We start from the raw sequence: 27050 nt of genomic DNA on the forward strand, positions 1-27050 counted from the left end.
CTCCTTGAATTTGTTTTGCTGCAGCTTTCTGTTCTGTTGCTGGGTCCCGACTCCTGAACACGGCTAACCGTCAGTGTAAACAGACATGTGCCCGGGACCCTGTTGGCTCCTCTCCCAGGAACACTGATGCACTTCTTTGACTTCGGTAAATGTCAGCTGTTTGAAAGGGTTACAATTTAGATATAATCTAGCCGAATATGTTTCTAGTAGAAAAGTAAATGATATAAATTTATGTTACTATTCTGAGTCCTTTACTCTGAACCTTTAGGGTGCAAACGGGCCAGGAACTTGGAATCTACATCCTCATGTTTACTCAGGCAGTTGTGGGTGAAGACCTTGCCCGATCTGTCACATGGGCAGCACCTGTGACCTTATTGGTCGTGGCTCTCAGATCCTGGCCCGAGGAACCACAAACTCACAACGGCTGTGTGCCGCCAGACTGTCGGCCTGCTTGCGCCATTTAAATGGATGACCTGATGGCCAGATAGTAGCTTATTGCTATGCACTGTGAATCAGTCACTCACAATTCCTGCCATTGTGCCATACTTTGGGCATGCTCACACCAGAAGACTATAACAGTGACCTTATCCCTAAATCAGGAAGTGGAAAATACTGGTCTCACCACCAGTGTCTTCAGGTACTGGCCCTTCAGTAACTCTCGCATAAATCATACAAGCCACTAGAGGGCGTTAGGCCGAGTCTCGTCAAGTGATTCCAATCCTGATCAGCTGCCCTCCCAAAGCACTTGTATTTCTTTGAACATCTAAGTAAATGTCACTCATGAGAAAAGTAGAGGCTGCCTTTGCAATTTGCTAGTGGTTAGAGGGGCAGTTTTGGATTTCCGTTCCTGTTTAGAAGATGTGATGATCTCTCTGGAAACCATAAAAATATTTATTGGCATATTTAGGAGAGCAATAATGGGCATGACACTTTCTATTCCCTTTCTGGGATATATTCATCATTGTGTGTTTATGAATCAAACCCAATCATCTTGACTTCCCATGGTTCCGTGGAATGCCAAGGTAAACCGAAAAGGCCCAGTGTCACAGGTTCCCTGCCCTCTGACCAGCATTGGAAAACTGGCATCTGCCCTAAATTCGCAGAGCTGCTCTGTGGATAAATCATCTTTTCACCCTCGCATGAAGTATAAGCAGACACCATACTCACACTGTGCCTCTGAATTATCTGTCTATGCAAGCACTGTGTTGTACATAAATTTATGACCCAGAGTCAGTCCATGTTTTTGCTCCCTCCGAGCTCCCTACCAGACAGTCCACATTTTTGCTCCCCTACTGGGAAAGATAAAAAAAAAAAAAAAGAAGCGGACTGTCTGTGAGTCCCCAAGGACCGCATTGGGAAACAATGCAGTAGTGGAAAAGCAGCAACTCTGGACCTCAATTTCAAATCCAGGCCTTGTTTTCAGTTCTCCCGGGTAGTTAGTTTAATAATTACTGATTCTGATTGGCCAGAGGCTTCACACCTGACTGACAGGTAAAGGAAGGCTGGAAAACCAGCCAGCCTTGGACCTTGGGGGCCGCGTGTTACACAGTCCTGCCCTAGGGATCTCAAAACTGTCTCAAATTCCATTATTTTTAAAAGTTGAGAATTTACAGAGAAAGGGGAGAATTTACTTAAAGTTTAGCAGCATGCAGCTCAATGGGCCGACGCTCTGTGCTTATGATGGAAAGGCTGTTGGTTCAAGCCCAGCCTTGGCAGAATTCTCGCATCTGTGGGCCCTTGAGCAAGGCCCTTAACCCCCAGCTCCATGGTTGCGGCTGCAGGTGGCTGCCCTTCACTGCCAAGCTCGCTCCCACCTATATATTTGTCTGCGTGTCATGGAGAGCAAGATGAGGTAGGCGAAAGAGAATTTCCCCATGGTGATGAATAAAGTGTCATTATTTCATTTCAATAAGCTGCCATATTGCATTCATAAGCAGATGCTCGTGTCCAAACATACAGAATATTCCTGTTGCTTTCTACAGCTGTCACTTTTCTGAAGTAATTCAGGTTCATTCAGGTTACAAACCTTTTCATGGTACCAGCTCTCATTCCTGGGACTCAAACATCTATCCTGACTCCTGTGCTGGAGCCCAGATTGGACAGCATAATTGTTCAAGATATGTAATTTGTAAATCATTTGAAAACTCCCCACAACCTTTACAAAAGCTTTTATATTGATTTTTTTCCATAAAAACTGGTGCAGGAAAAATAACAGCTATAAGAATGTAACATGGGGAATAGCATGGGCTTGAACTATAGCCCCACCTGGTGGCAGGGCTTGACACACGCAGGGGCATGTTTGTTTAAGCACGGCTGTTTTCTCTCCATATGTTTACAGTAACGCAACGATGAAGATGAACGCTATTAATAATGTGCATTGGATAATATAGTAATTGTTATAAATTACAATAATTACACAAGACCTGTGATTTTCCAAATATGTGGTAAGGACAAAAGAACAAAACAACAGCAGATTGATTGCTAACCGCACCGTATTACTGCGATAATTGCCAGCTGTAGTCATTAATACAAACATACCGTCTTCCTTTTTACCTCTGCAACCCATTCTCCTGTTTTCAGCAGTTGCTATGGTAACAGTGACGCCGCGGAAAAAAAAGTGTGTGATCAATCAAGTGGAAAAGGCAGTTAATGAAGTATCAAATGCAAATGATTACCATTATTTGTCTTTATGATTAGGTCTGGGGAATCGACATCTATTTTTTCATTAATTTTTTTCCACTGGTTTCAAGCAAATCAATAGCTTATTACCTTGGTTCTAGTTCACTAAACTGTTGAGACCTTAAATTCTGTCAACCGTAAAATCATTTATTAAATCACCCCTCCTCTTTCTCAGTAGTTTCTCTTTTAAGGTTAATTTTTTACATCAAACTACTCCTCCTATTCGAAAATAGTACAATACAAGATTATAATGATAAATCATTAACGAAAACTAATACCGAAAAATATTCTGGTTAACTGAAATTTGTACCTTAAGTTTGTAAAATAGCGAAAAATAAACTAAAACTATGATGCCCAATATAAAACAACACAGAAATGTATGAAAAAAAAATCTGTTCTCGTGTTTTCATTGCACTTTGGAATTGAATCCCTTGTTCGCTGCTTAAACGCTCAGAAGATGTTGATGTCTTAATGGCTGCAACAACGCCTTCTGAGGCTATTCCAACCCACCTGCTGCTGAAATGGTGAAATTAATCGGGAGCAGGGCCGGTCAATCCTGCAGGCGACATAGGCGGCCGCCTAGGGCACCAACTTCCGAGGGGGTGCCGACATGCCAGCCAATTTCATTTGGGCTCGGGCAGGGGGGCGCCGGCGGTGATGCTCGCCTAGGGCGCCACATTGGCTAGGATCGGCACTGATTGGAAGGAAAGGCCATATACACCAAACTGGGATTACTTTGTGTATGAGCTGAACACTGATGGCTGCTTTCAGCTTGCTTTGATACTTTCGACAGAGATGAATGAGACACGACAGCTGACGGTAGCCTTACGGACCGTGGTTTTATGGGGAAGACAGCATGGTATCGATCATTAACATTTGACTTAACGTCTAATGGGGAAATGCAGAGACACAGAGTTCTGGAGGGCAAGGGAGCTTGTCCATTCTACGCTGGGCCCGGTGCCCGCCCCCCACTGCCCCCCATTGCTCCCCAGTCCTCTGTAGAGCTTGTTCCCTCTGTGTGTGAGCAACTCATCTGCTTTGAGAAAGAGGATCAGCACTTCTCTGGACCATCGAAACTTTCATCACACCGGAAGGTAACCGACTATTGCAGACGCTCCCTGCCGTTTACACTCGGACACATCGCTCTTCCGAGCAGCTCTCCTGTAGGTGAAGACTATTGATACCATTCTTTATTGAAATATACCAATCAAATTAATGGTGTGCTTTTGGATTCATTTGATCCTTTTACACCTATTATCTACATAAAATTGAGTCTTACAAATGGCTGGAGTTTGAAACTGATGCTTTAAGCTGTTTTCAACATACTATTTTTACTGAGTATAATAAATGCCATATGTAATTTTGTAGTTTACATTAGACATTTCATGTTTCTCTTTTTCAACTACCTACCTTAATCACCATCACACTGAAAACTAAATCTAAAACTGATAGAAACTAATTCAAAACTATTCATTTTAAGATTTGTTTTAAGGCTATTTATGTATTGTTAAAAATAACTGAAGGTGGAATTACAAATCCAAAAAAAACTAATTATGAAAATTTTGGAACTCATTTTAAAAGTCATACGCTTTGTCTCTGGTGGTGCATTTGCTTTGGGTCCTGGCGTTGGTTAGATTTATCAAAATAGCACACAAACACGCTGAAGTTGCAAAAGCGTGGGGGCATTTCCTTCAACAGAATTTCAGCCAAAACTCCATCTGGCGAACCTTAAGGCTGTGGAGGACTGTCTTCCTGCAGGATGAGCAGGACGGGCTGTGTCCCATGAACCTGCTGGCAAATTTGAGTATTCATGCAAGCCAAGTGCCGGAACCCCGCTGAAGACATGCTCAGCCACGCTGTAATTTGTACGAGGATCACTGGTGGCAGGGTGCTATTAGGGTCATCTTAATTGCCTGTAAAATTGGACATAGTATTTCTGTTATGATACCTGGTTCAGTGTGGCGAATGTGTTTGGGTTGGGAGGTAAGGAGGAGCTGGGCTAATTCTTCCAGTGAACTCCGTGACTTTCCCAAACCTACCTCTGGCAAAGGGACTCACTGCTGAGGATGCCACAAGGGTAGCCTTTGATTGTTTGGGGGGGGGCTTTGAACTCGGGACACTGTAGTGCGAGTCTGTTGGGGGTTTTCATTGAGCGGCTAAATACCACGGAACCCAATCCGGAGGATGGAAAAGGGAAGTCGTTCTGCTCTGGAAGCTGAATTGCAGACGTGAAGATGAGCGAGCAGCTACCTGCGAATCTGCCGACTGCAAAGTATGTCGCAATCTCTCTGTTTTCCTGCGAAATCAAGTTAAAACGAGGAAGACTAAACAGAATGAGCAATGAGACCCGTGACATCAAAAGCACCGGGAAGAGGTAGAGGTTTGTTTTCATGTCTGACACCCGTGGCCTAAAGAGACCAGCCGCTAATGGCTCTCCCTGTCCTTTATTCATCGCACTGGGTGCCTCTGGGTACCGTTAAGAATTCTCCCACAGTTGCAATATGGTGATTAAATTTAGTTTCTGAATAGAGGTCTGTCGGTTCTTAAACCCTTCTGCGCTTCATGTAGTGGCCTCTCGGGTTGTTAATTTTGTGCGGCTTTTGTTCTGTTCACAAAATGCATATGAGGAAAACATTTAAGACTTGGGCCTCTTTTTTTGTACTACGTCTGAAAGTGGCCTTTCTAGGTTGGCCAGCCGTAGCTCGCTGTCATCACACTAAGGCCTGCTTGTGTTAGATACCTCCCAGCAGAAGCAGGAGCTGTGATGAGGAATGATATTAGCGGCGATAGAGATGTTGCCAGGGGGCGTCGCTAGAGATTTTGGGCCCCCAATTCAGACCAATCCAATTATGTTACGAATTTTCTGGCGTCCCCTGGATGTTGCTCTGGGAACTTTTGTTGTTTTATTTCGCTTTTAGCAGTTCTCTATTGCAACATGGTTCTGTTGGAAAAATGAGTCTCCGAGCTACCTGTGTAACTAATTACTATTAACTGCCATTATACTGTCAAATTGTTATGTTGACGTCTCACTTCTGTGTTTTGGTTGCTTACAAAATTGGCTGCAGGTGAGTGGCAAAGAGCAGCATTCTGTCTTCTGTCTGTGTGAATTATGGAGTTACGGCCAGCGGCTGATTGCCGTTTGAGAGGATCGCCCAGGCCACCACGATGCCACTCTGTCACTGTCAAAGCCGCCGTCCCATGTGAGACGTGATGATGTCACGCTAATATGATTGACGGACGAATATTAGCTGGCCCTACACCGGAAAGCTCGGGTAATCCTTTAAGCAGCTTGTTGAGAAACTGATCGGTGGTATTTTTTCACTGTTTTTACCTCGGTTGTGTTGGTAACCGTGGACTAAAGACAACATCATAGCCACCACGAAATAATTCCTTGCCAGGCAAGGTATTGTGGGTAATGCCTTCAACTCCAAGCATAAGGTGACGCAATGGGCTTGTGTCGGGTTATGAAGCCCGCAGACAGGTATGCAAGTTGGATGTCCTTGAAAAGGGCCCACCATTTAGTTTTGACTCTTTATCGAGCTTGGTGATGGCAAGCCAGCTAGACCCCGTTATAGGGATCGCGATGTGTCCTCTCTGATGGACGTTGCCTGGAGATCACCCGATATGCTCATTAAGATCTGTGCAGTACAGGGGAGCTGGACGTCTGCAGTGCTCATTGATCATGTTGTTAAGTAGCCATGGGGGGAGGGGGGTCTTCTTCATTTCTATATGTCTCGTTAACAGCCACCGGATGTGCTAGGTGGATGACGACATGTTTCACCCTGCTCATAATTACCGAGGTCTAGCCCGTGGCTCCGTGATAGATTCCCTGGTACATCCTGCCTTGTAAGTCCCCCGTGGACCCATTTTGAAAAATGCTAACGGCCAAAATAATATTGTGGTGGTTTTATTTTTTGACATGTATCATTGCAGCTTGGGCAGTAGGTCTTGCACGTCTTGTTTATTTAGCAGGTGTCAGTGTTAGCTGGGGGTCCGGCGGGGCGGGGGAGCAGTGCGTAATGAGGCCAACAGCTGATGCCAGGGGCAGCGTCCAGCTGCACGACCCTTGGAGGCCAGCGTGAACCCCAAAAAGCTGGACCTCAGACCATGTCTCTCTGTTTAAGGATGTTAGCTATGTCCGGAACATTGCAGATCTATTACGGATACCAGAACTTTCAACAGTCAAGGCCCTCCACACCTCCATCACGCACACATACATACACACACAGAGAGAAACACACAGATTTGTAATTATATCTTTGTGGGGACTCTCCATTCATTTCTATGGGGATAACTCTAATCCCAACATGACGGCCTTAACCCCTACTCAGCCCTAACCTTAACCATAAGTAACCAAACAAAATACGAGACTTTTGGCATTTTTAGCTTTTTGATTGCATTCTCAGATCTTTGTGGGGACCTGAAAAATGGTCCGTCCAGCATCGAAATAACAGGTTTTTAATCACATTGTGTGGGACACACCCTGAATTATGTGTTGTCAGTGTAATTCATCAGAATGTGCAGAGAGTTGTGGGGATGTGGTTTTGATGGCAAGTGCTGGAGGGGGTGAAAGACAGCTATGAGTTACGGTGTCAAAGAGAAAATGAAAAATTCAGGTATAGGTATCACTGTAGACCGCTTGTGCATGCCTCACGTGCACGCCCCCCGTGCACGCCCCCCGTGCACGCCCCACGTGCACACCACTACCCCCTTCCTCCATGCACACACATTGAGTCCGAGGGCCTGACACTTGTGATTACGTGGGGCGCTTGTGTGGTATGTGGACTTTCAGAAACATAGTTACTTAGAAGAAGTCAAGCCAAGCTAAGCTTTCCTTTACATCACTGAATTCCCAGAACAACAGCTGTAATTATAGTGCAAGCCGTTGGGTTCCGCGAGTGTTCCGCGAGTGTTTTGATATGGCCCTCCTTGAGATGATAATGCCACAAGCCTTTTGTCTTCAACAGCCCCCACCCCATTCAGATGAAATTGAATTTATTTTCCTTGTCTCTCTAATTATAGATTAATTCAGCCCTAAATACTCTGATTAAATTTCCTAAAACCCTCAAGTGAGTGCCAAACCAATCATTGTTTAGTCTTTAAAACAAAATGAGAAAGAGAAGATTTTGTTTTTAAAAGTCGCTAAGTCGAAACAGTCTTATTGTCTGAAGTTACTACGGTCTTATCTGTATGAAATAGTTTCAGTAGTTGCTGTTTACAGCTCATATTAACTAAAAAAATTCTTAGAGAGAGAGGCTCACTGAAACTGCCAAACCAGAAAGCGACAGGCAGGGTCCTCCGTGTGATTCTGAGCTAGCAGATCATCAACTGGGCCCAGACAGCTGGCCTGGGACAGTGTCCTGGGCAGGGATCCAGGCTTTGGCATGATCCCGTGTCCTGACAGTTTGTTGCCTCAAGTCGCTGTGTCCTGCCTTATGGACCAAACGCTCCAAGGTCAATCACCTCCCCGATGTTCATATTTCATAATGGAAAGATTCCGTTTGCGGTTTGCAGCTGTGTGTTTCATGCGACGTCTCCGTTGGGCGGATTGCCCAGGAGCGCCACTTGATTGCCTGCTTTCAAGGGGGTCAGTGAATAATTACCTGCGTATAATTATTTGCTTATTTATTTTATTATTAGCTTATAGGGTTCTTTGGGGTTTTTTTTTATTCTCTCTAGAGAAATTACCACAAATCACCTGTTAGAAACCGTTAGAAGCACATTTTACTAAATGAAACTCAGTCGATTATCTGATGAACTGATTCTTCATGGTTTGTTGTTAATGACATTTAGATTAATTCAGCCCTAAGTACCCATAAAAATCCCATAAAAAATGTATCTTACAGGTCCCATGATAGGTGACTCCCTCCCTCACCACCTCCCTGTTTTGGCGTCCAAAAAAAAAGGGGGGGGGGGGGGGGCGGTGATAGTCAGGCATCCCTGTTATTATTGGAACTTATGTTAAATTGTGCTTTGCTATGTGCTGGTGTCAGAGCACAACCCAGCACTAATTTTTAACATGGTTCCTGAGGAGCATAACTGCTCCCCCTAGAGGAGATGAGGTGGAAAGTCACCTGTTCTTATCAGCCCGAATCCAGTGAATTCTCCCCAATTTGTTCCATTTCACTGAAGCAGTGCAGAGCAGCAGCCCTGATCTGGAGGAATTACGAAATAATGAGGTATTTACCAAAGCCAAGGCCTTTTTAACTGGAAATACATTATCATGAAATTTTTAACCCCGAAGGTTTCCCTTTAGCGCAGTTCTGTAAGTAAGGTCAGTGAGGAGGGCAGTTGCATTGAATGTTGAAAAACTGCTTTGTGTTTTGTATTTTGTTATTAATTCAGCTGGTGTTGTGAGTCTCACATATTGAGCTACGGTTTATAAAAACAGGAGTTTCTTATAGAGCGCAGCCATTTCCACTCAGGTTAGCAAGCGGACTGTGTGTGTGTGTGTGTGTGTGTGTGTGTGTGTATGTGTCTGTGTGTGGCTGTGTCTGTGAGTGGGTGTGTGTGTATGTGAGTGTGTGTGTTTGTCGGGGTGTGTGTGTGTGTGTGTGTGTGTGTGATGTGTCTGTGAGTGGGTGTGTGTGTATGTGAGTGTGTGTTTGTGGGGGGGTGTGTGTGTGTGTGTGTGTGATGTGTCTGTATGTGGCTGTGTCTGTGAGTGGGTGTGTGTGTATGTGAGTGTGTGTGTTTGTGGGGGGGTGTCTGAGTGTGTGTGTGTGTGTGTGTGATGTGTCTGTGTGTGGCTGTGTATGTGAGTGTGTGTGTTTGTGGGGGGGTGTCTGAGTGTGAGTGTGTGTGTGTGTGTGTGTGATGTGTCTGTGTGTGGCTGTGTCTGTGAGTGGGTGTGTGTGTATGTGAGTGTGTGTGTTTGTCGGGGTGTGTGTGTGTGTGTGTGTATTGTGTCTGTGTGTGGGTGTGTGTGTCTGTGTGTGGGTGTGTGTGTCTGTGTGTGAGTGTGTGTTTGTGGGGGGAGCTGTCTGAGTGTGTGGGTGTGTGTGTATGTGAGTGTGTGTGTTTGTCGGGGTGTGTGTGTGTGTGTGTATTGTGTCTGTGTGTGTGTGTGTGTGTTTGTGGGGGGGGGGCTGTCTGAGTGTGTGGGTGTGTGTATGTGAGTGTGTGTGTTTGTGGGGGGGGCTGTCTGAGTGTGTGTGTGTGTGATGTGTCTGTGTGTGGCTGTGTGTGTGAGTGTGTGTAGCCATGCGTTATCACAGAAGAAAAGCCTTGGGTGGGAGATAGCGGTTTTCCACTCTGACCTGCGCCCTGCATCGTCTCCTCCCCAGCAACATTCCATGAGTGATTACAGAAAGCAGCGAGAGCTCACACACATACACCAGAGTTTCGGATGCTGAGTGCATACCCTTTGGTAGCACCGTATTTGTAGGATAACGCGTGTACACATCCAGCGGAAGAATGAGCCTTTGTGGAAAGAGTATTGGGGGGGGGGCAGCCAATATCAGCCAGCACAAATGTATCAGGGTCTTCAAATCCATCACGATGATTGGATGTCACAATACATATCCTGCCCTTGATCATCGTTGTCTGATTGGAGGAAAAAAAAAACATGTGACAAACCATGTGACATGAAGAGAAGGCGATATGGCGGAGGCATAGTTTTTTTGGAGGGGGGGGGGCATAGATGTGGGTTCTTTATGGAGAGGTGGGGGCATAAATCTGCCTGACTCCCCTCTAGAGAATCAGAAGATTTCTATTATATTCCTTGAAGTTATCTTGCAGAAAAAAAGAAGCACATGGATGTCGGTAGGTAATCAAGGGATCCGGTGCTGGCTGAGTCCTCTATTGACTGCCATGAGTAGGACAGGAAAATGAATTCAATCATTTCGCGATATGAGCCAAATAATCCCTGTATCTCTCTCCTTCACCGCAGAATAACAAATCAAATGGGGGTGAAATGAATGGCGGGACAGGAGATTAGAAGCACATATTCAGGTAGTCTATCTCTAAGAGCTTCATGAAACACCGAAGCGAAGCTCACGGGTCTGAAAATGACTAGAGGTATCTGATTAAAGGAGACGCATCCATTTTTCATTAACCCGCACTGTGTCTTTGTCGTGGCAGGGAGCTATTCGCTGTAATTTCTCAATCGATAAGTCATTATGCTGGATTAGCTTTGGTCATTTGTTATGTTCGAAGCGTTAAATTCTTCTTAAAGCGCCGTCCTCTGTCCCTTTGCTTGTGATTGTTCTGCTGGTGTCCAGCATGTGCGATGTCCTGCCGAGGTCCCGACAGGTGACCCTGGTAAAAAGGGGCTCCTTATCTTGACGGTATGCTGTCTGTGTGCTGGGAATGGCGTCCTGTGCTGGGAACATTACTCGACGTTTGGAGAATGTGACACCTCGTGAACACATCGACATATTGAGATCTTCCACGTGTGGGGGATTTGCATAGCCCCAAAAGCACTATACAACAGAATGAAACCAATTTCCTTGCTGCCTAATGTTTGATATTTTTTACACTATTTTTGTTGCAGTTTAATTTATTTGATATATTGCGCTGGATTAGGTGCTATTGAGATTTCATTCAATCATTGTCATGTTTTTTTTTAACCTTTCTGGCAGAACCACATTTCATTCAGATTTCCTTCAGTCTCAGTAACTGTCTGCCTTTTTATCACATAATTCAAGGCATGCCCTGGGTACCAGACCCTGTGCAGGTGCTGCCAGGGCCGACGATGGCTGGAGTCTGAGGGTGGAGTGGATATCTTGAGCTGGCCTGAAGCCACAGCTCTAGGTGAGGGATTAGAGAGTCATTGCAGAGCTAATCATCAGTTCTTAAAGAAAAGGCCAGTGCATTAATGTATCCCTGACGGCGGCGGGGAAGGCCGCGCTGGGCATATTAATCAGGTCTGAAGGACAGGGGCCACGGAACGGGAGGTGTGGAGTTTCCCAGGACTGAGCTGGCTTTGGCCAGGCTGAAAAAGGGAATGCAGGGCTTTGAGCAGAAGGGTGGGGATGTGGGAAGGCGGGGCTACGTGCAAAAGGGTGGGGATGGGGGAAGGTGGGGCTATGTGCGAAAGGGTGGGGATTGGGAAGGCGGGGCTATGTGCGAAAGGGTGGGGATGGGGAATGCAGGGCTTTGAGCAGAAGGGTGGGGATGTGGGAAGGCGGGGCTACGTGCGAAAGGGTGGGGATGTGGGAAGGCGGGGCTACGTGCAAAAGGGTGGGGATGGGGGAAGGTGGGGCTATGTGCGAAAGGGTGGGGATTGGGAAGGCGGGGCTATGTGCGAAAGGGTGGGGATGGGGAATGCAGGGCTTTGAGCAGAAGGGTGGGGATGTGGGAAGGCGGGGCTACGTGCGAAAGGGTGGGGATGGGGGAAGGTGGGGCTATGTGCGAAAGGGTGGGGATGGGGGAAGGCGGGGCTATGTGCGAAAGGGTGAGTGTGTGGGTGTGGAAGGCAGGGCTATGTGCGAAAGGGTGGGGATGGGGAAGGCCGGGCTATGTGCGAAAGGGTGGGGATGGGGAAGGCAGGGCTATGTGCAAAAGGGTGGGGATGGGGAAGGTGGGGCTATGTGCGAAAGGGTGGGGATGGGGAAGGCGGGGCTATGTGCGAAAGGGTGGGGATGGGGGAAGGCGGGGCTATGTGCGAAAGGGTGGGGATGGGGGAAGGCCGGGCTATGTGCGAAAGGGTGGGGATGGGGGAAGGCGGGGCTATGTGCGAAAGGGTGGGGATGGGGGAAGGCGGGGCTATGTGCGAAAGGGTGGGGATGGGGGAAGGCGGGGCTATGTGCGAAAGGGTGGGGATGGGGGAAGGCGGGGCTATGTGCGAAAGGGTGGGGATGGGGGAAGGCGGGGCTATGTGCGAAAGGGTGGGGATGGGGGAAGGCGGGGCTATGTGCGAAAGGGTGGGAATGGGGAAGGCGGGGCTATGTGCGAAAGGGTGGGAATGGGGAAGGCGGGGCTATGTGCGAAAGGGTGGGGATGGGGGAAGGCGGGGCTATGTGCGAAAGGGTGGGGATGGGGGAAGGCGGGGCTATGTGCGAAAGGGTGGGGATGGGGGAAGGTGGGGCTATGTGCGAAAGGGTGGGGATGGGGAAGGCGGGGCTTTACATATTTCCTGGGGGGGGGGGGGCTTAGCCAACTCTCATCAGCCATGCTTTCATTTAGCTCATCTGAAGACCTTGAATCTCATTTGACTACAAATCTGGGCATCTCTATTGCAGTTCATGATGTCTGATGAAAGCACTCGGATCCCTGGCACTCAAACTGTAGTTTTAATGCCCTTCTGCAGGATTCCTAAGAGCCTAAGAGTCCGCTTCTCTATTCATGTGTCACACAATGGGATGCCTTCCAGAACATTCCGCTAGTCCGAAAAACAAAAATCCACATTCCTTCCTGCCTTTGGCAGCTCATGAAAGCAGATGGTTCTAGCATTAAGCGGGATAGAGTTAATCGTAATAAACACAGAAATCTGATGGTAGAGAGCCGGCGTGCGACTTCGTCTCCACAGCATGGCGTCTGGGAAGATGCAGAACAGGGAACTTTCACCCAACCAATTGCTTCACTGCAACAGTGCATCAGTGATGAGACTCCTAAAACTAAACCGATGGGCGTTGCTTTTTTTAAAAGACTGATGGTACAATGTGTCTCCGCAGTAATTGTTTCATAGCATGCTATATGGATAGATGCCGCATTCGCACCAAACACTGTAGGGCATAGTATGGCATCGGTATTCAGGGAAAGGGCATCGAGTGTCATGCTTCCGATAGTATGACTGATGAAAGATTATAAATGTGACCATATTACGATCTTTATACTTTTTCCTTGGGTGCACATACTGAATGATCCGAATTATTGTATCTGTCAGTTTTGTTCCTTTAGATCAGGGTTATTCAAATCACGGTCCTCGAGGTCCGAGCACTGCTGGTTTTCCAGCCTTCCTTTACCTGTCAGTCAGGTGTGAAGCCTCTGACCAATCAGAATCAGTAATTATTAAATAACTACCTGGGAGAACTGAAAACACGGCCTGGATTTAGAATCAAGGTCCAGAGTTGAAGATCCCTGCTATAGAGCAGTGTTTCCCAATCCAGTCCTCGGGGACCCACAGTCGCTCCATGTTTTTGCTCCCTCCTATGGACTGTCTGTGGGTCCCCGAGGACTGGATTGGGAAACGTTGCTTTATAGGGAAAATGAAAAGCAGCTTCATGAAAGCAGCTTCCCAGTTCATTTTTCTATTTGCATTTGACATACTGTAGTCAGAACGATGACTGGGAAAAAATGAGAACATCAGAGTAGCGTGGATACCCTGGCAGATTCTGGGGACCCCAGCACTTTATATGAGGCTCTGAATATATGTAAATTATACGGGGGGGGGGGGAACCTGAAAGTGGCAACCCTACTGTGGGGCCCAAGGGCTCGGAATTCCTACCTGCACCCCTGAGGAGAACAAACATAACCAGAGAGTAAAGCACGGGGTGGAGGGGGGGGGGGGTGACAAGGCCTTTTATTCACCGACATCTATTTGCCAGCTGTCAAACACACAAAACCATTTCCAGCTTTATCTCATTCGGCCCAGACAGACTATGGCAAATGTCCGCTGCTGAATAAGAGGCTTGGTGTTTGTGGTAATGCGTAGATTCTCAGACCTCTCTGTTGTTTGGGCCCATTACTACCGATTTAAATAACAAGATATGACTAATATGTAAAAGTATGAAAGTCATATGTTGCTGAACTTCTCTGTGCACGTAGCCTTCGGAAAACCTCACGTAGGATCCTATATGATCTTATACTGAGGTGGGAATTAGGGATTTTCATGGACCTTTGGTCACACAGATGCCGGCATTATAAATTGCACAGTGCATCGTCCCAGCACGGGGCGTTAAAGTGAGGGACCTTCAAGCGGAGGTATGAACTCCAGGTGTGGAGTCATGCATCACTTAAGTGGAGGGGGTGGGGGGACAAGCCGTTCAAACTTCTCCAGGTGCGTAAGGGCAAATATACACAGTGAGTGTGTGCATTAAATGGCCCAGACAGTAAGGTTGGATAACGATATTGAAAGGATGAGATATTTCCTGTGTGTGAACAGAAATCGCCGGCGTGACATGGCCGCCTACCCAGGTATGAGAGCAGCCGTGTGCGTGGCTGAGGCGTGGCGCCCCTGGACTCCCCCTGGGGCAGAGCTCTGACCTCTGGGATGACGCTCATACTGGTCTCCCTCCTGCTGTGGCTTTCTCAGGGTGCCGGGCTTCTCGCTTTGTGGGGATGCAGGGGCACTGAGGTGGCCTTAAATCTCCAATCCCCTGCTCCCTCCTGGCCGTGTGAGCCGCTGTGGGCGGAGCCAGGTGAGTCGGAGGCTTTTTATGGACTTTCTGTTTGTGCCTGTTTGTGATGTCGCTCCCCCCACCCCCCCCCCCCCCCCCCCCCGGGCACTGTCGCCATGGTTACCCGCTCTCACCTCGCCGTTTTGCGCTGGCCCTTCTGTTAATTGCACTGGCTTTGGACCACAATTAAGCTGTCAGGTGGCGCCTGGGGGATGGGGGGGGGGGGGCACTCAAACATTTTCAGTCAAAGATTTATCTTGATTAGGAACTGACAGAGGGGCTTTAAAGCAGACACGAGCCCAATCGTATATATAAAAGGAGATAAAGTATAATAATGTATAATGTGTTAGCATTAGCAGTAGTAAAACCTGAGTAAAAAGCCGTGGCTGTTTGAAAACAGGAATGACCAACGTGTCTTGCGGCCGTTCTCTCGACCTGCCGAAGTTTCTCCCCGTGCCGTCGAAGCTGTTCTGGGGCTGAAGGAAGAAAGCCAGTTTAGCGGCTCCCACTCATGTCCGGGTTCGAAGGATCAAATCGCACGACGACATTCCAGAGCCGCCGCATATTTGGCCAAGTATGGAGCAGACCGGCTGGGAAAGCAAAACATATTCCTTAGTTTAATGCTTCTTAAAATCTTTATTAGATCGTTGTTAAACATCTCATTCTCACCGGGTGTCTCTCCTTTATATTCCAGTGCCTTGTATTTCATTATAGTAAGTGAAGGTGGGCAATGAGTTAAAATAAAGGTGGACTGGCTGCCAATCCTGTTTCATCCTGTTTCAAAGGCTCAGCCTGGCTGGCGGTGGGGGCCGGACGCAGCCCCCTTCTCTGTGCGGATAGCTGCGTGGTGCCGTGGCACATTTTTAATAAACCCAGTCATCGATTAAGTTGACATTATACCTGGCTTGTTTACAGAAATGTCACCAATATGCATTGTCACTGCCGAATAAACTTGTAAACAAACAAATCATAATGAAACCTGTTCGTTTATATTTAATAGGCAAAAGCGAGGTAGTAATACCGAGGTCAGGGGTCCAGTCACCGTAGCTACCTGCTACCTGGTCGCAGGGACTCAAACCAATAATGACCTCAGAGGCCCTCTGAACACGTGTCACATCCTGTCAGGTGATGGGAAGTCGCTGCAGGGAGGTTCTCTGCTATCCTGACAGCGTGTTCCATACGGCTTACATCCGGATTACAGAGTATTGTATCAGCCCGATGTCAGCTTTAGTTAGCTGCTTCGCTGAGGGCCGCGGTTTGTTATTTCGGGTTAATGATAGGGCTCTGCCTGAAAGCCAAGCCGTTTGATCTTCTCTCTGCGTGCAGCCATCCTGGTCTCCCAGCCGACCCGCCTCTGTGTGCTTTTCCTGGTGGGCTTCACTCAGCGTGTGTCATGTGGTTGCGTTACCCCAGGGAATACGAGCGCTGTGACCCTCCGCTCTTGACAGAGGGTAGTAAGGCATCCAGTTTGCCCTGGACCCCAAGGGAGTTTTCACAACAAACTGGCCTGACCAGGCAACCCAGCCAACCGACTTTTTTCTGCTTATATCTGCCCATGAGCTTGATGTTTCTGCCACAGAGCTGCTGTCTACTGGCCAAACATGGCCGACAGGGACCCGCAGAGGGCGAGTACCATCAGGGTGAGATATAGGCCCTAAAAGCCAAGGAGTCCACAAGGCTGAGAACCTACAGGTCAAGGTTACCATGACAACAGCGGACGCCTGATCTTATCTCGTGACAGGGCAGGTCACCTTGTAAACTGATAAATTGTACATGTGGTGCTATTATAGCCACTTTAACTCTAAGAGAAGCTCTTGGCGAGAGGTTCAGAGCAAGTTTGCAAGGGTTATTTGTGACATTTAGTTAAAAGGTGCTTTGCTGGGCTTTTTCAAACCTTGTTTTGATACCTTCCTGCTTTTTTGTAAAGGCATTATCCCTGTGTCCTTGGATAAGTGAAAGCAGCAGAATAATTTGATTTGTTTTGGAGAGCGCTCTCCAGCAGAGTACGTTACGTGGGGCGCGCTGCACCGCCGGGTGAGTAGGAATCCCCGAGGCGACGAAAATGCACCTAATTGAGCTTGTGAAGAAAACGCGGAGCGACGCAGCCTGCTGTTAGGGATTTATCCCGGGCGTGAGACGGTGGGAGACGCCGTGGGAACTGCCCCGCAATGAAGCTGCAGGCTCGGAGCACTGCACGCACGTGTTAAACCTACAGCCATTTAATCCCGGCGTCTGGGGGTGACCTCTCTGTCGAGGTCTGAAATAAGCAGGTGCGTGACTGTGTGACGCCCGGCTGGTCGCCGCTGGAAACCGCTGCCCACAGCTACAGAATCAGGAGCTCGCCTCTGGTTCTCATACTGCTTAATGCTTCAGGCTGTACAGTGCTGCTGTTCTAGGCTCCGTGATCAGAACCACTTTTACATCTCACTATGTCCCTCTCCCTCCACCTCCCCCTCTGCTGCCTTATAAATTCACAGCACAGTATGAAATATATATTTTTTTAATGTCATCGGTTTGAAAGTACAAACTATGGCCATTATTCTTTACAGCCTTAAAGGGTTGTGGATCTTGAAGGTAAACATGAATTGGACAGCCATGAGACTTTACTTGTACCACATAGTTTTATCTCCTGCTTTTATGTAATGGGACTTGTATCAGAGAGAAGGGTTGTAATTTATGTATGCTCTCTGGGATTCAAACCCATAACCTTTACGTTGTTAGCACAATGCGCTACCTGTTGAGCCACATTTCCCTGAAGCTGGGGCTGCTGACTGAATGGACTGGGGATTTCCAGGAAAAGAACCGAGGTGGAGGTTGTGTGTTCGGTAACCAAGGTGATCCTTCCTGTCAGCATCTCTTGGGGGTGTGACTGTGTCACGGTGTCGGGTTTGGAAGGACACCTGTCTCCTTTTAAACCTCCGCGTGACAGGGTGTCAGCGCCTGTCTCCTTTTAAACTTTCAGGTTTAATTTTGTTCCCTGGCTCCTTTTTTCCTATCTGGTGACTCAGACACTGACATACATAGACATGCACAATACAGACATGATAGACACTAATTAGGAAGCAGGGCTTGCGACCACAAGGTGGACAATTGACAGGAACCTCAATTTGGATAGATATCGGAAACTGGTTGTTATTTATGGGAATGTAGGCTGTTTTGGCTGCTATGTTAGTCTGTATTAAATTAGCAAACCTCCAGGCCCTAAGATAACAGAGTCAGGATTTTGAACCAAGTATTGAAGGAAATAATTATTGCAGTGATTCATTTCTGTTTTGCTTTGATGCACCAGAATTTTTGCCGTTTTTTATCTCTGACTTAGGTGGCTTTTTAAAGATTCTGTGGTTTTTAGCCCATTTCTTGCTATGAAGTCTCCCTTTGATCAGGGATTGGATTCGCCGTTCCGATGCTTCCTGCGCGTCCAGCTGTGTGGGGGCCCGGCGTCCGTCTGCGCCAGACAGGACGCAAATCCGGGAGTTTGTTTTTAGCAAGGCTGGGGGGCGAAGCACGGAAGCCCGCAGGTTGAAGTTTCGGAAAGTGCTAAAATCGTAAGCCAGGCCCTGCTCTGCTAATGCCCTGACACAGGGAACTGTGTTCGTCTGACGGCCTCTTTTATTCTTCTCCTATTGATTTGATTACGTCACGCACTTCATACACCATCCTGCACTGGAAGCTCAAGGCTCATGCAATGATACGGCTTCACCACAAAGTGCCTCCGAACGTCCATTACAAATCAATGAAGCTACCCTGCTCTCTCCCCGGAGGTAATATCAGCCGAACACTAGAAAAGCGGATTGAGACGGGCTTCCCCGCAGCCAGCAGTGCTGCTCTGCCTCCGTTCTTCTCCGCAGGCTGGTCTGAGTTCTCTAATGTGGCACCAGGGGGAGGGGGTCACTCTTCATCCCAATCCATCCCCCCCCCCCAATGGTGAAATTGCTGCTTTGCAGATATAATGGAGATAAATTCAGTGCTTATCAGAGTTCATGTGCTTTCTGCTGAATTACTCACAGGCTTTAAAAGCACTAAAATGGACTGATTAATAATTATGGAGAAAGTAATTAATGACAGGAGGTAAGGGGATTGACTTGGTGGACAGCACTGTAGCCTCACACCTCCACAAGCAATTTGTGTCCCCCCCATTTTAGTGTACAGTATGTGTGTGTTTTCTGTGCCCTGTGATGGACTGCCATCCCATCTAGGGTGTCCCCTGATTCTTGCCCTGTACCTCCTAATATAGGCTGACTACGACCCCATAATGCATCAGCAGTTCTGGAAGATGGATGGATTCACACTAGATCACAAGGTGGGGGTAAATGGGATGCCAGTCCATCTCAGGGCGCAAGGCGGGGGTACGCCCTAAATGGGATGCCAGTCCATCTCAGGGCGCAAGGCGGGGGTACGCCCTAAATGGGATGCCAGTCCATCTCAGGGCGCAAGGCGGGGGTACGCCCTAAATGGCATGCCAGTCCATCTCAGGGCGCAAGGAGGGGGTACGCCCTAAATGGGATGCCAGTCCATCTCAGGGCGCAAGGCGGGGGTACGCCCTAAATGGCATGCCAGTCCATCTCAGGGCGCAAGGCGGGGGTACGCCCTAAATGGGATGCCAGTCCATCTCAGGGCGCAAGGCGGGGGTACGCCCTAAATGGGATGCCAGTCCATCTCAGGGCGCAAGGCGGGGGTACGCCCTAAATGGGATGCCAGTCCATCTCAGGGTGCAAGGCGGGGATACGCCCTAAATGGGATGCCAGTCCATCTCAGGGCGCAAGGCGGGGGTACGCCCTAAATGGGATGCCAGTCCATCTCAGGGCGCAAGGCGGGGGTACGCCCTAAATGGGATGCCAGTCCATCTCAGGGCGCAAGGCGGGGGTACGCCCTAAATGGCATGCCAGTCCATCTCAGGGCGCAAGGCGGGGGTACGCCCTAAATGGCATGCCAGTCCATCTCAGGGCGCAAGGCGGGGGTACGCCCTAAATGGCATGCCAGTCCATCTCAGGGCGCAAGGTGGGGGTACGCCCTAAATGGGATGCCAGTCCATCTCAGGACGCAAGGCGGGGGTACGCCCTAAATGGGATGCCAGTCCATCTCAGGGCGCAAGGCGGGGGTACGCCCTAAATGGGATGCCAGTCCATCTCAGGGCGCAAGGCGGGGGTACGCCCTAAATGGGATGCCAGTCCATCTCAGGGCGCAAGGCGGGGGTACGCCCTAAATGGCATGCCAGTCCATCTCAGGGCGCAAGGTGGGGGTACGCCCTAAATGGGATGCCAGTCCATCTCAGGGCGCAAGGCAGGGGTACGCCCTAAATGGGATGCCAGTCCATCTCAGGGCGCAAGGCGGGGGTACGCCCTAAATGGCATGCCAGTCCATCTCAGGGCATTCACACACTCACATACACTACTGGCACTTTAGAGAGTCGTTTAGGCTGACAGCATGTGCTGTAACCAGAACACCCAGATAAAACCGGCAATAAAAGCAAAATTAAAAACTCCACACATCCAGAGCAGAGGCAGGCTTACATAATGTGATACTTAATCAAAGTAATGGATGACACAAAGCAAGGCATTGTGGGTCACGCCTGTGCTGAATGACTCAGCCAAACCATTCATAGTGAGAACAGTGATGCAAATTGCAAATATTAGTGCTATTTATTCATATATTTATTTTGGGCGCGTAACAATTGTGTACCTGCCGCTACCTGATTGACAGTTTGACAGTGATTTAAATGTCTTGTGTCTGTCACAAATGTTCCTTTTTAATTGTTTCATGCCGTAGTTTGGAGAACGAATTAGGTATGTTATATAAAGTTTGCAGGAAAGGAGGGAGCTTTTTTTATTTTAGACAATGCCCTTTCTTACATTTTTGTCACATTAACTCTGGATGTGGGGAAATAAATTATGTAGGTTTAAAAAAAAAAAAATTTAAGTACAATTTCTTCTTAACTTCAGACAGCTCGTGAGGCAGGTCTTGACATTCTAGCTCACAGATTCTCTGGAAGGTTCCGGTTGGCCCATCTCAGGAAACTTTTGTGGCTGTTGTTTGGCACGGATTTTCTTTAATATATAAGCAGTTGAGGGTGTCTCATCCTGGTTAACAAGCTGACCAAGGATAGAGAAAGAATAAGCCTCTTTGCATGGCAGTACGCTGCTCGGAGTAGATTGGAGCCAGAGGTCCAGAAGGAAATGTTTATGAGCTGGACGGGGCTGATGCCCGCCCACCCGGCTGGGACTCGGAGGGGTTCCTGCATTGCAGCTCTCCCTGAATAATGTCCATTAAAAAATCAAGAAAATAAAATCAAAGACCTGAACAGCTACTGAGAATTTCATCATCCGGCTTGAGTGCTGGATTAAGTGCTTTCATCACAGACGGGTTGCAGTCTTCGCTGTACGCTAGACCCAGACCAACCCATCCGGAACACACAAACAGATTTGTCTCCGAGGCTTTCCGTGAAGTTATTAAAATGCCGGCTCCCCTGCTCCACATCAAGCACGGTCAGCGTGGACCGTGTTTAGAAGGAGATGGCCGCTTTTCTTCAGGAAGGGGGATAAAAGGTTCCCTCCGACTCTCACATACTTCCTGATCAGAGATATTATGCACAAATGAAAGTCAAGACTCTGAACGAAGAAAGTCAGTGGAAGTTTCTGTCATTGAAATTTTATAAGAACTTTAGTAATTAGGAATTAACTAAGCCTTTTCCCTCAAGTGACAAAGGGATATTGAAATGTTCCTCCTTTTCAGGGATATTATTCTCCTTTTTCTGTCTAAAGAAGACATGAGTAAGAAAGATAGAGCTGATTGCATTTGGACCTTCGGAGTTTGTGTGCCATAGCAGACCTGTCAGATTTGTTCCTGGTGCAGGATGATGGAGTCGCATCCCAAACCCCCACCCAAGATGTCATGGGTCACCTGACCGCTCACGCTTTGATGTCCGCTCTCTCCACGGCAAGCCCAGTGACAGCCCCCTAACCCTCCTGACACTTATGCTTAAAGCTCTTGCGTCTTTAACCTCTCGCCGTACACATATGTGATCCCCTGCGTCTCAGAACCTTTCATACAAACCCCTTTAAGATGTACCACTGTGTGGGAATCGTCTGACTGTCTAAAACCATACATTCATACATCTTTTAACTGCTTAGCCTGGTCGGGGTCACAGGGGGACCTAGAGCCTCTGCCCGGCACCATAGGGCACAATGCTGCAGTACACCATGGACAGGATGCGTTGTGTTGAATTATGGTCCATGACTCTATTAAGTATTGTAGTGCCAGGCAGACTGAGGCATCAGAGCACAGAAGCTGAACATAGTAGGGAAACACAGAGAGGTCAGACGCTGGACCGTCAGGTACACAAAAGGTGGGTAACACGCGAGGATCATACAGGGTTCACACAAGACACCTGCAAACACACACGTGACAATAAATACATACAAGGGGTTATTTACAATTGCTTGTGGGCATACTGGGACATGCACACCCTACAGGCACTACAGTATATTGTGATATGTTGTGGTTTGTCACTCTCCTAAGTGCATTGTTGGTCTGTGGACATGTGTTAAGTTGTACCACAAGTCACAGCAGTACACCCTTACTCAATCTACAATAACCTAACTCTAACATATCCTCCATTCACAATAGCCTAATCATAACCTATCCTCCGTTCACAATAGCCTAATCATAACCTATCCTCCATTCACAATAGCCTAACCCTAACCTATCCTCCACTGAGAATAACCTAAACCTTACCTATCCTCCATTCACAATAGCCTAAGCTTAGCCCATACTCCATCTGCAATGGTCCAATTTATCATACTCCAGCTAACAAATGACTTGCATGCACAATACAAAATTAATTCAGTATCTTATTCTTAAAAACAAGGAATGAAAAAACACTGTCTTATTGTACTTGAAATTCCTAACAATGCAATGTCTAGTAAAAATATATTGTCTCCCTGTGGATTGTCTAGACAATGCGGCAGCGTTAGCATGTTTTCATAAAAAGAGAATTATAATTACATTGACTGGGATAGAATTGAATCCGACGGAGCAGAATAACTAATTTTGAGCATTAAAATCCAGTTCCTGTTGAGTATTTCCAATATATAAACATGTTAAGATCACCAATATTGTTCTAAAGAAACCGTATGATCCTAAAAGCATAAATATTGGGAAATGGCAACCCATTCAACTTGGAGCTCAAAATGAGGAACAAATATGGATTGTGGTTATTTTATAATTGTAGCAGTAGATTCTCCTGGACAGAAAACAGTTTGCGATGCTGAAAAAGGTCACAATGAGACGGATAAAGCTGGGATTTTTAGCACCAAGACCCCCCCCGGAGGGTCATGGTCAGCCTTCTGATTTACTCTCAGATATTCTAATGAGCGGGGACCAATTAATCAGCTACTCTATTAAAGTATCACAATGGACTCGATTAGGCAACAAAAGAAAACCCAGTGGCTTCTAGTCAAAGGTTTGTAGTCTTTGATTAATTATGCGTAATTGCTTTGTTGTAATTAGCAGTTCATTAGTTTTCATCCTTCATTTGTAACATGCAATACCAATTTCAGGGATGGTGTAAAATCAGTTCTTCTCTTGTCTGTTGGACAGTGTTGACCTTATACTTCTGGGTCAGACACAAGACAGATGGATCAAAGGGTGAAAGGATTCATCCCACAAAGAACATTGTTTGAAAATAGTGTCACTTGTCATCTACATCACTTGTCATAGATGAAAATGAAAGATATTATGCCTGTGCCTTAGGAAACTACTGCAGAACATTTTTGATAGAAATTCTGCTTTGCATTCTAATGTATGCCAAAATAAAATGCTACTTTTAGCACACAATTACAGTTACACTCTCCTGGATAATGCCTCTTTCTATCAGAACGAGGCTTTGCATGAATGCATTCTATGTTCAGATGTTTGGTAGGCGAAGGGATTTGTTCACCCACCTCTGCTTTTGGGATCCGTCTTTCCGCAGCCTCATTCCCAAAAGGAGAAACACCTTCTAGAAGGGGTGCTGAGCACATGAATAGCCCATCTCACTGCAGCAGCCTGTAGGCTCGAAGGCTCACTAAAGCCCTGATGGCAGATGACTGAGCTGGGAAGGGAGGGGTAGTACGCCTTCATGATTTCAGCAGCGTCCCCCAACTCGTGTAAAACTCCTAGCTTAACTTCAACCCCAATCCTTTCGGGGAAAATGAATATAGCTTTCATGCTTTAAATTATTTAAGTGGAGTTCAAACGTTTCATACTATGCAGCGATGTTCCCAGCTAGAGCCACAGTAGGCTGGTTATTTTTCGAGTTCTGCATTTGTCGTGTCACTTGGCTAAACTTCTCTCACTTGGTCTCTGAGGCAAGATAGTAGAGACTGTTGCTGGGTTCTTAGAAGCATCAGGTTATGGCAACTGAGGGTCTGTCTGTATCAAACACTCCCTCAACTAAGAAAAGCATTCTTCTCGTTATACACAAAGGAGTCAAAGATGGCAGGAATAGCATATTATGCTAAAACAATTGTAATAATATAGAAATTATTTCACACTAGTTTTGGGTGTTCATTTGCAGGTGGTGTCATGTAGGGGCAGCGGGGTAATAAGGCGACGATCCACTGGGAACTCTGGGACAAAAGGGGTTTATTTAAACAACTATCAACACTGGGACAGATACAAAATAAAAGGTTGCGAGGGGTCGGGAAAATTATAACAGGAAATAATACAAAAACAAGCTACAAAACAACCATAGATGAAGACAATCAGGGAGCAGGACAAGGAAACAGGTAACTAAGTAGCAAAATATCAGTGTAATGCAATGACTGACTGACAAACTGAGTGAGAGCAACTTAAATACACAAAGGGAAGTAGAGAAAACAATGGACACACCGGCGGAGAGTCAATGCGGCATAAATAACTGAGTACAAATTAAAAGACAAAGTGCAAAAAATCCAGGAGAGCCAGCAGAAGTCTAGACAGAAAGCAGATCCTGACTCAAACACTTAGCGTGGTGGGTCACCCAGGACTTCACCAGGAGGCACCAGCTGCTTTTACTTTATCAAGTCTTTAGTCTTCATGAGAGGCAGAGCAGAAATTGGGAGTGGCTGGATGGACATTTGGCTTGGTGCACAGGAGGCCAGGATGTAGGAGGACAGTTGAGGGTTATAGATAAATAATACCAGCTCAGGTAGCAACATGGACCTTATTGCAGCTAACAGTATATTCTGAAGAAGTCTGTGTCAGCAAGGAGATGCTGGAGATGCAGGGCGCTGTAGGAGGACTGAGGGAAAGTGAGCGATGGGCAAGGCCTGCACTCCAGAGCACTGCAATAAAGTCCCAGACAGCGCCCCCACAAAGCTCTCTGGACAGAAATATATTACAGAGCACAACTAACTGTAAGAAATCTGGGAATCAAGTGTTGGGTGGAATGTTTTATAAATGAGGATAATTTGAGAGTAATAACAATGAGGATAATGCCACCCCCAGCCCATCCTCACAGATATCTATCAGAATAAATCATTACAGTCATTATACACAAATCATTAGACATTAATCATCACAATGTTTACAAAGTTACTTCAGTCACTTTTTGTTAAAAGATTCTACAAATCAATTGCATAACAACCAATATCACATCTATGAATATTATGCACTATTAAATAAAATAATACAATCACTCTTGATCGTGGGATCAAGACATTTTGCAGCAAAGCATCTGAAAGCTGAGACTTTTGCCCTCCTTGAAACCACGTTATTTCTTGGAAATCTGCCCACGTGCCGAGGCAGCGGTGGACGAGCACGGGGCCTGCCTTCAGCTCGCTGCCGAGGCAGCGGTGGACGAGCACGGGGCCTGCCTTCAGCTCACGTGCCGAGGCAGCGGTGGACGAGCACGGGGCCTGCCTTCAGCTCGCTGCCGAGGCAGCGGTGGACGAGCACGGGGCCTGCCTTCAGCTCACGTGCCGAGGCAGCGGTGGACGAGCACGGGGCCTGCCTTCAGCTCACGTGCCGAGGCAGCGGTGGACGAGCACGGGGCCTGACTTCAGCTCGACCCCGTTCCCAAAGTGAAATTTTTTCTTTATTTTGGCGCTGGGTGCAGCATCGCACGTCTCGGAAGCGGCGAGCCCTCGTCTGTGTGCTCAGGCCGCCGCCTGTGGGTGTTAGGGGGTTCACAGGATTTTTGTTGGCTGCCACATTCATTAATGTTTCCCTTGGCGTGACAGTGAGGCATACATGCATATCACATATTCGTCTAGTGGGATATTTACTGCAAGAACTCAGGATAAATATTTGGCTCAAGGGCCCAACTGCAGTGTCCTTTAATGAAGGTCCTTCCCAAACTGTGCGATCCCTGACTTTGCCCTGTCAGTCATTTTGTCCGTCCGGATTTTTGTATGAAGCACCAGCACTGGTGCTTGTATTCTTATTGGCCTCTTTACTTGTGTTGGTAGCTGACAGCAGACGGTGACCTTTTCATATTTAATGTTGTTTTCCATCATTTTTCCCATTATTACTGGTCCTCCTCGTGAGAACAGTCCTCCCAGAAAAACAAGGATGCTTAGGGTTCAGCAGAGTGATCCTGCTTGGTGAAACGAGACGTCGTTAGTCTCGGGCAACACAACATCGAACGGGTTTCATAAATCCCCAGTCACATGTCATGTCAACTGCGCAGTGTACGATTGCAAGGGGTGAGAATGAACCGCAGCTGGAATCTTGAAGAACGATACTTCCCGTTGCACGTCAGTCATACTGTATCAAGTCTGTTAATGAAGATAAATGTGTGTTCTGCTGTTCAGGAGCCAGTGTGCGGTGGGATTTAGGTGCCCATATGTTTACTCAGATGAACTGTTAAAAAAACATCTGTTGTGGGTGGCGGTAAATGACAGAGATGAACACTGGCTCACGTCGAAGCATCTTCCTGTTTACGAAACAGAATTCTGAGCAGAACAGAATTATACCAGCCTAAGAAAGATGGCTCATTGTTAATGTATTTTTAAAAAGTGTGATTGGAAGCCTGGATCTACATCAGCGGTGGCTAATATATCTCTCTTTTCTACCTGATGTATTTTTCTTTCTGCTACTTAAGAGTTTGAAAGAAGAGGACATGAGTACTTC

The 27050-nt window shown here is 47.1% G+C and overlaps 1 protein-coding gene across 1 annotated transcript in view; it reads left to right on the forward strand.

Moving 5' to 3' along the window:
- The first annotated feature begins 10422 nt into the window (after positions 1–10422).
- Positions 10423–27050, forward strand: part of fam180a (family with sequence similarity 180 member A) — a 32137-nt gene continuing 15509 nt past the window's right edge. Inside the window, exons 1-2 of the mRNA XM_072710156.1 lie at positions 10423–10443; positions 14876–14981. Of these exons, the coding sequence (XP_072566257.1) occupies positions 10438–10443; positions 14876–14981 (112 nt within the window). The 5' untranslated portion in view covers positions 10423–10437. The remainder of the gene's footprint in view (positions 10444–14875; positions 14982–27050) is intronic.

The sequence above is a fragment of the Paramormyrops kingsleyae genome, chromosome 3 (genome assembly GCF_048594095.1).
Source record: "Paramormyrops kingsleyae isolate MSU_618 chromosome 3, PKINGS_0.4, whole genome shotgun sequence".
NCBI lineage: Eukaryota > Metazoa > Chordata > Actinopteri > Osteoglossiformes > Mormyridae > Paramormyrops > Paramormyrops kingsleyae.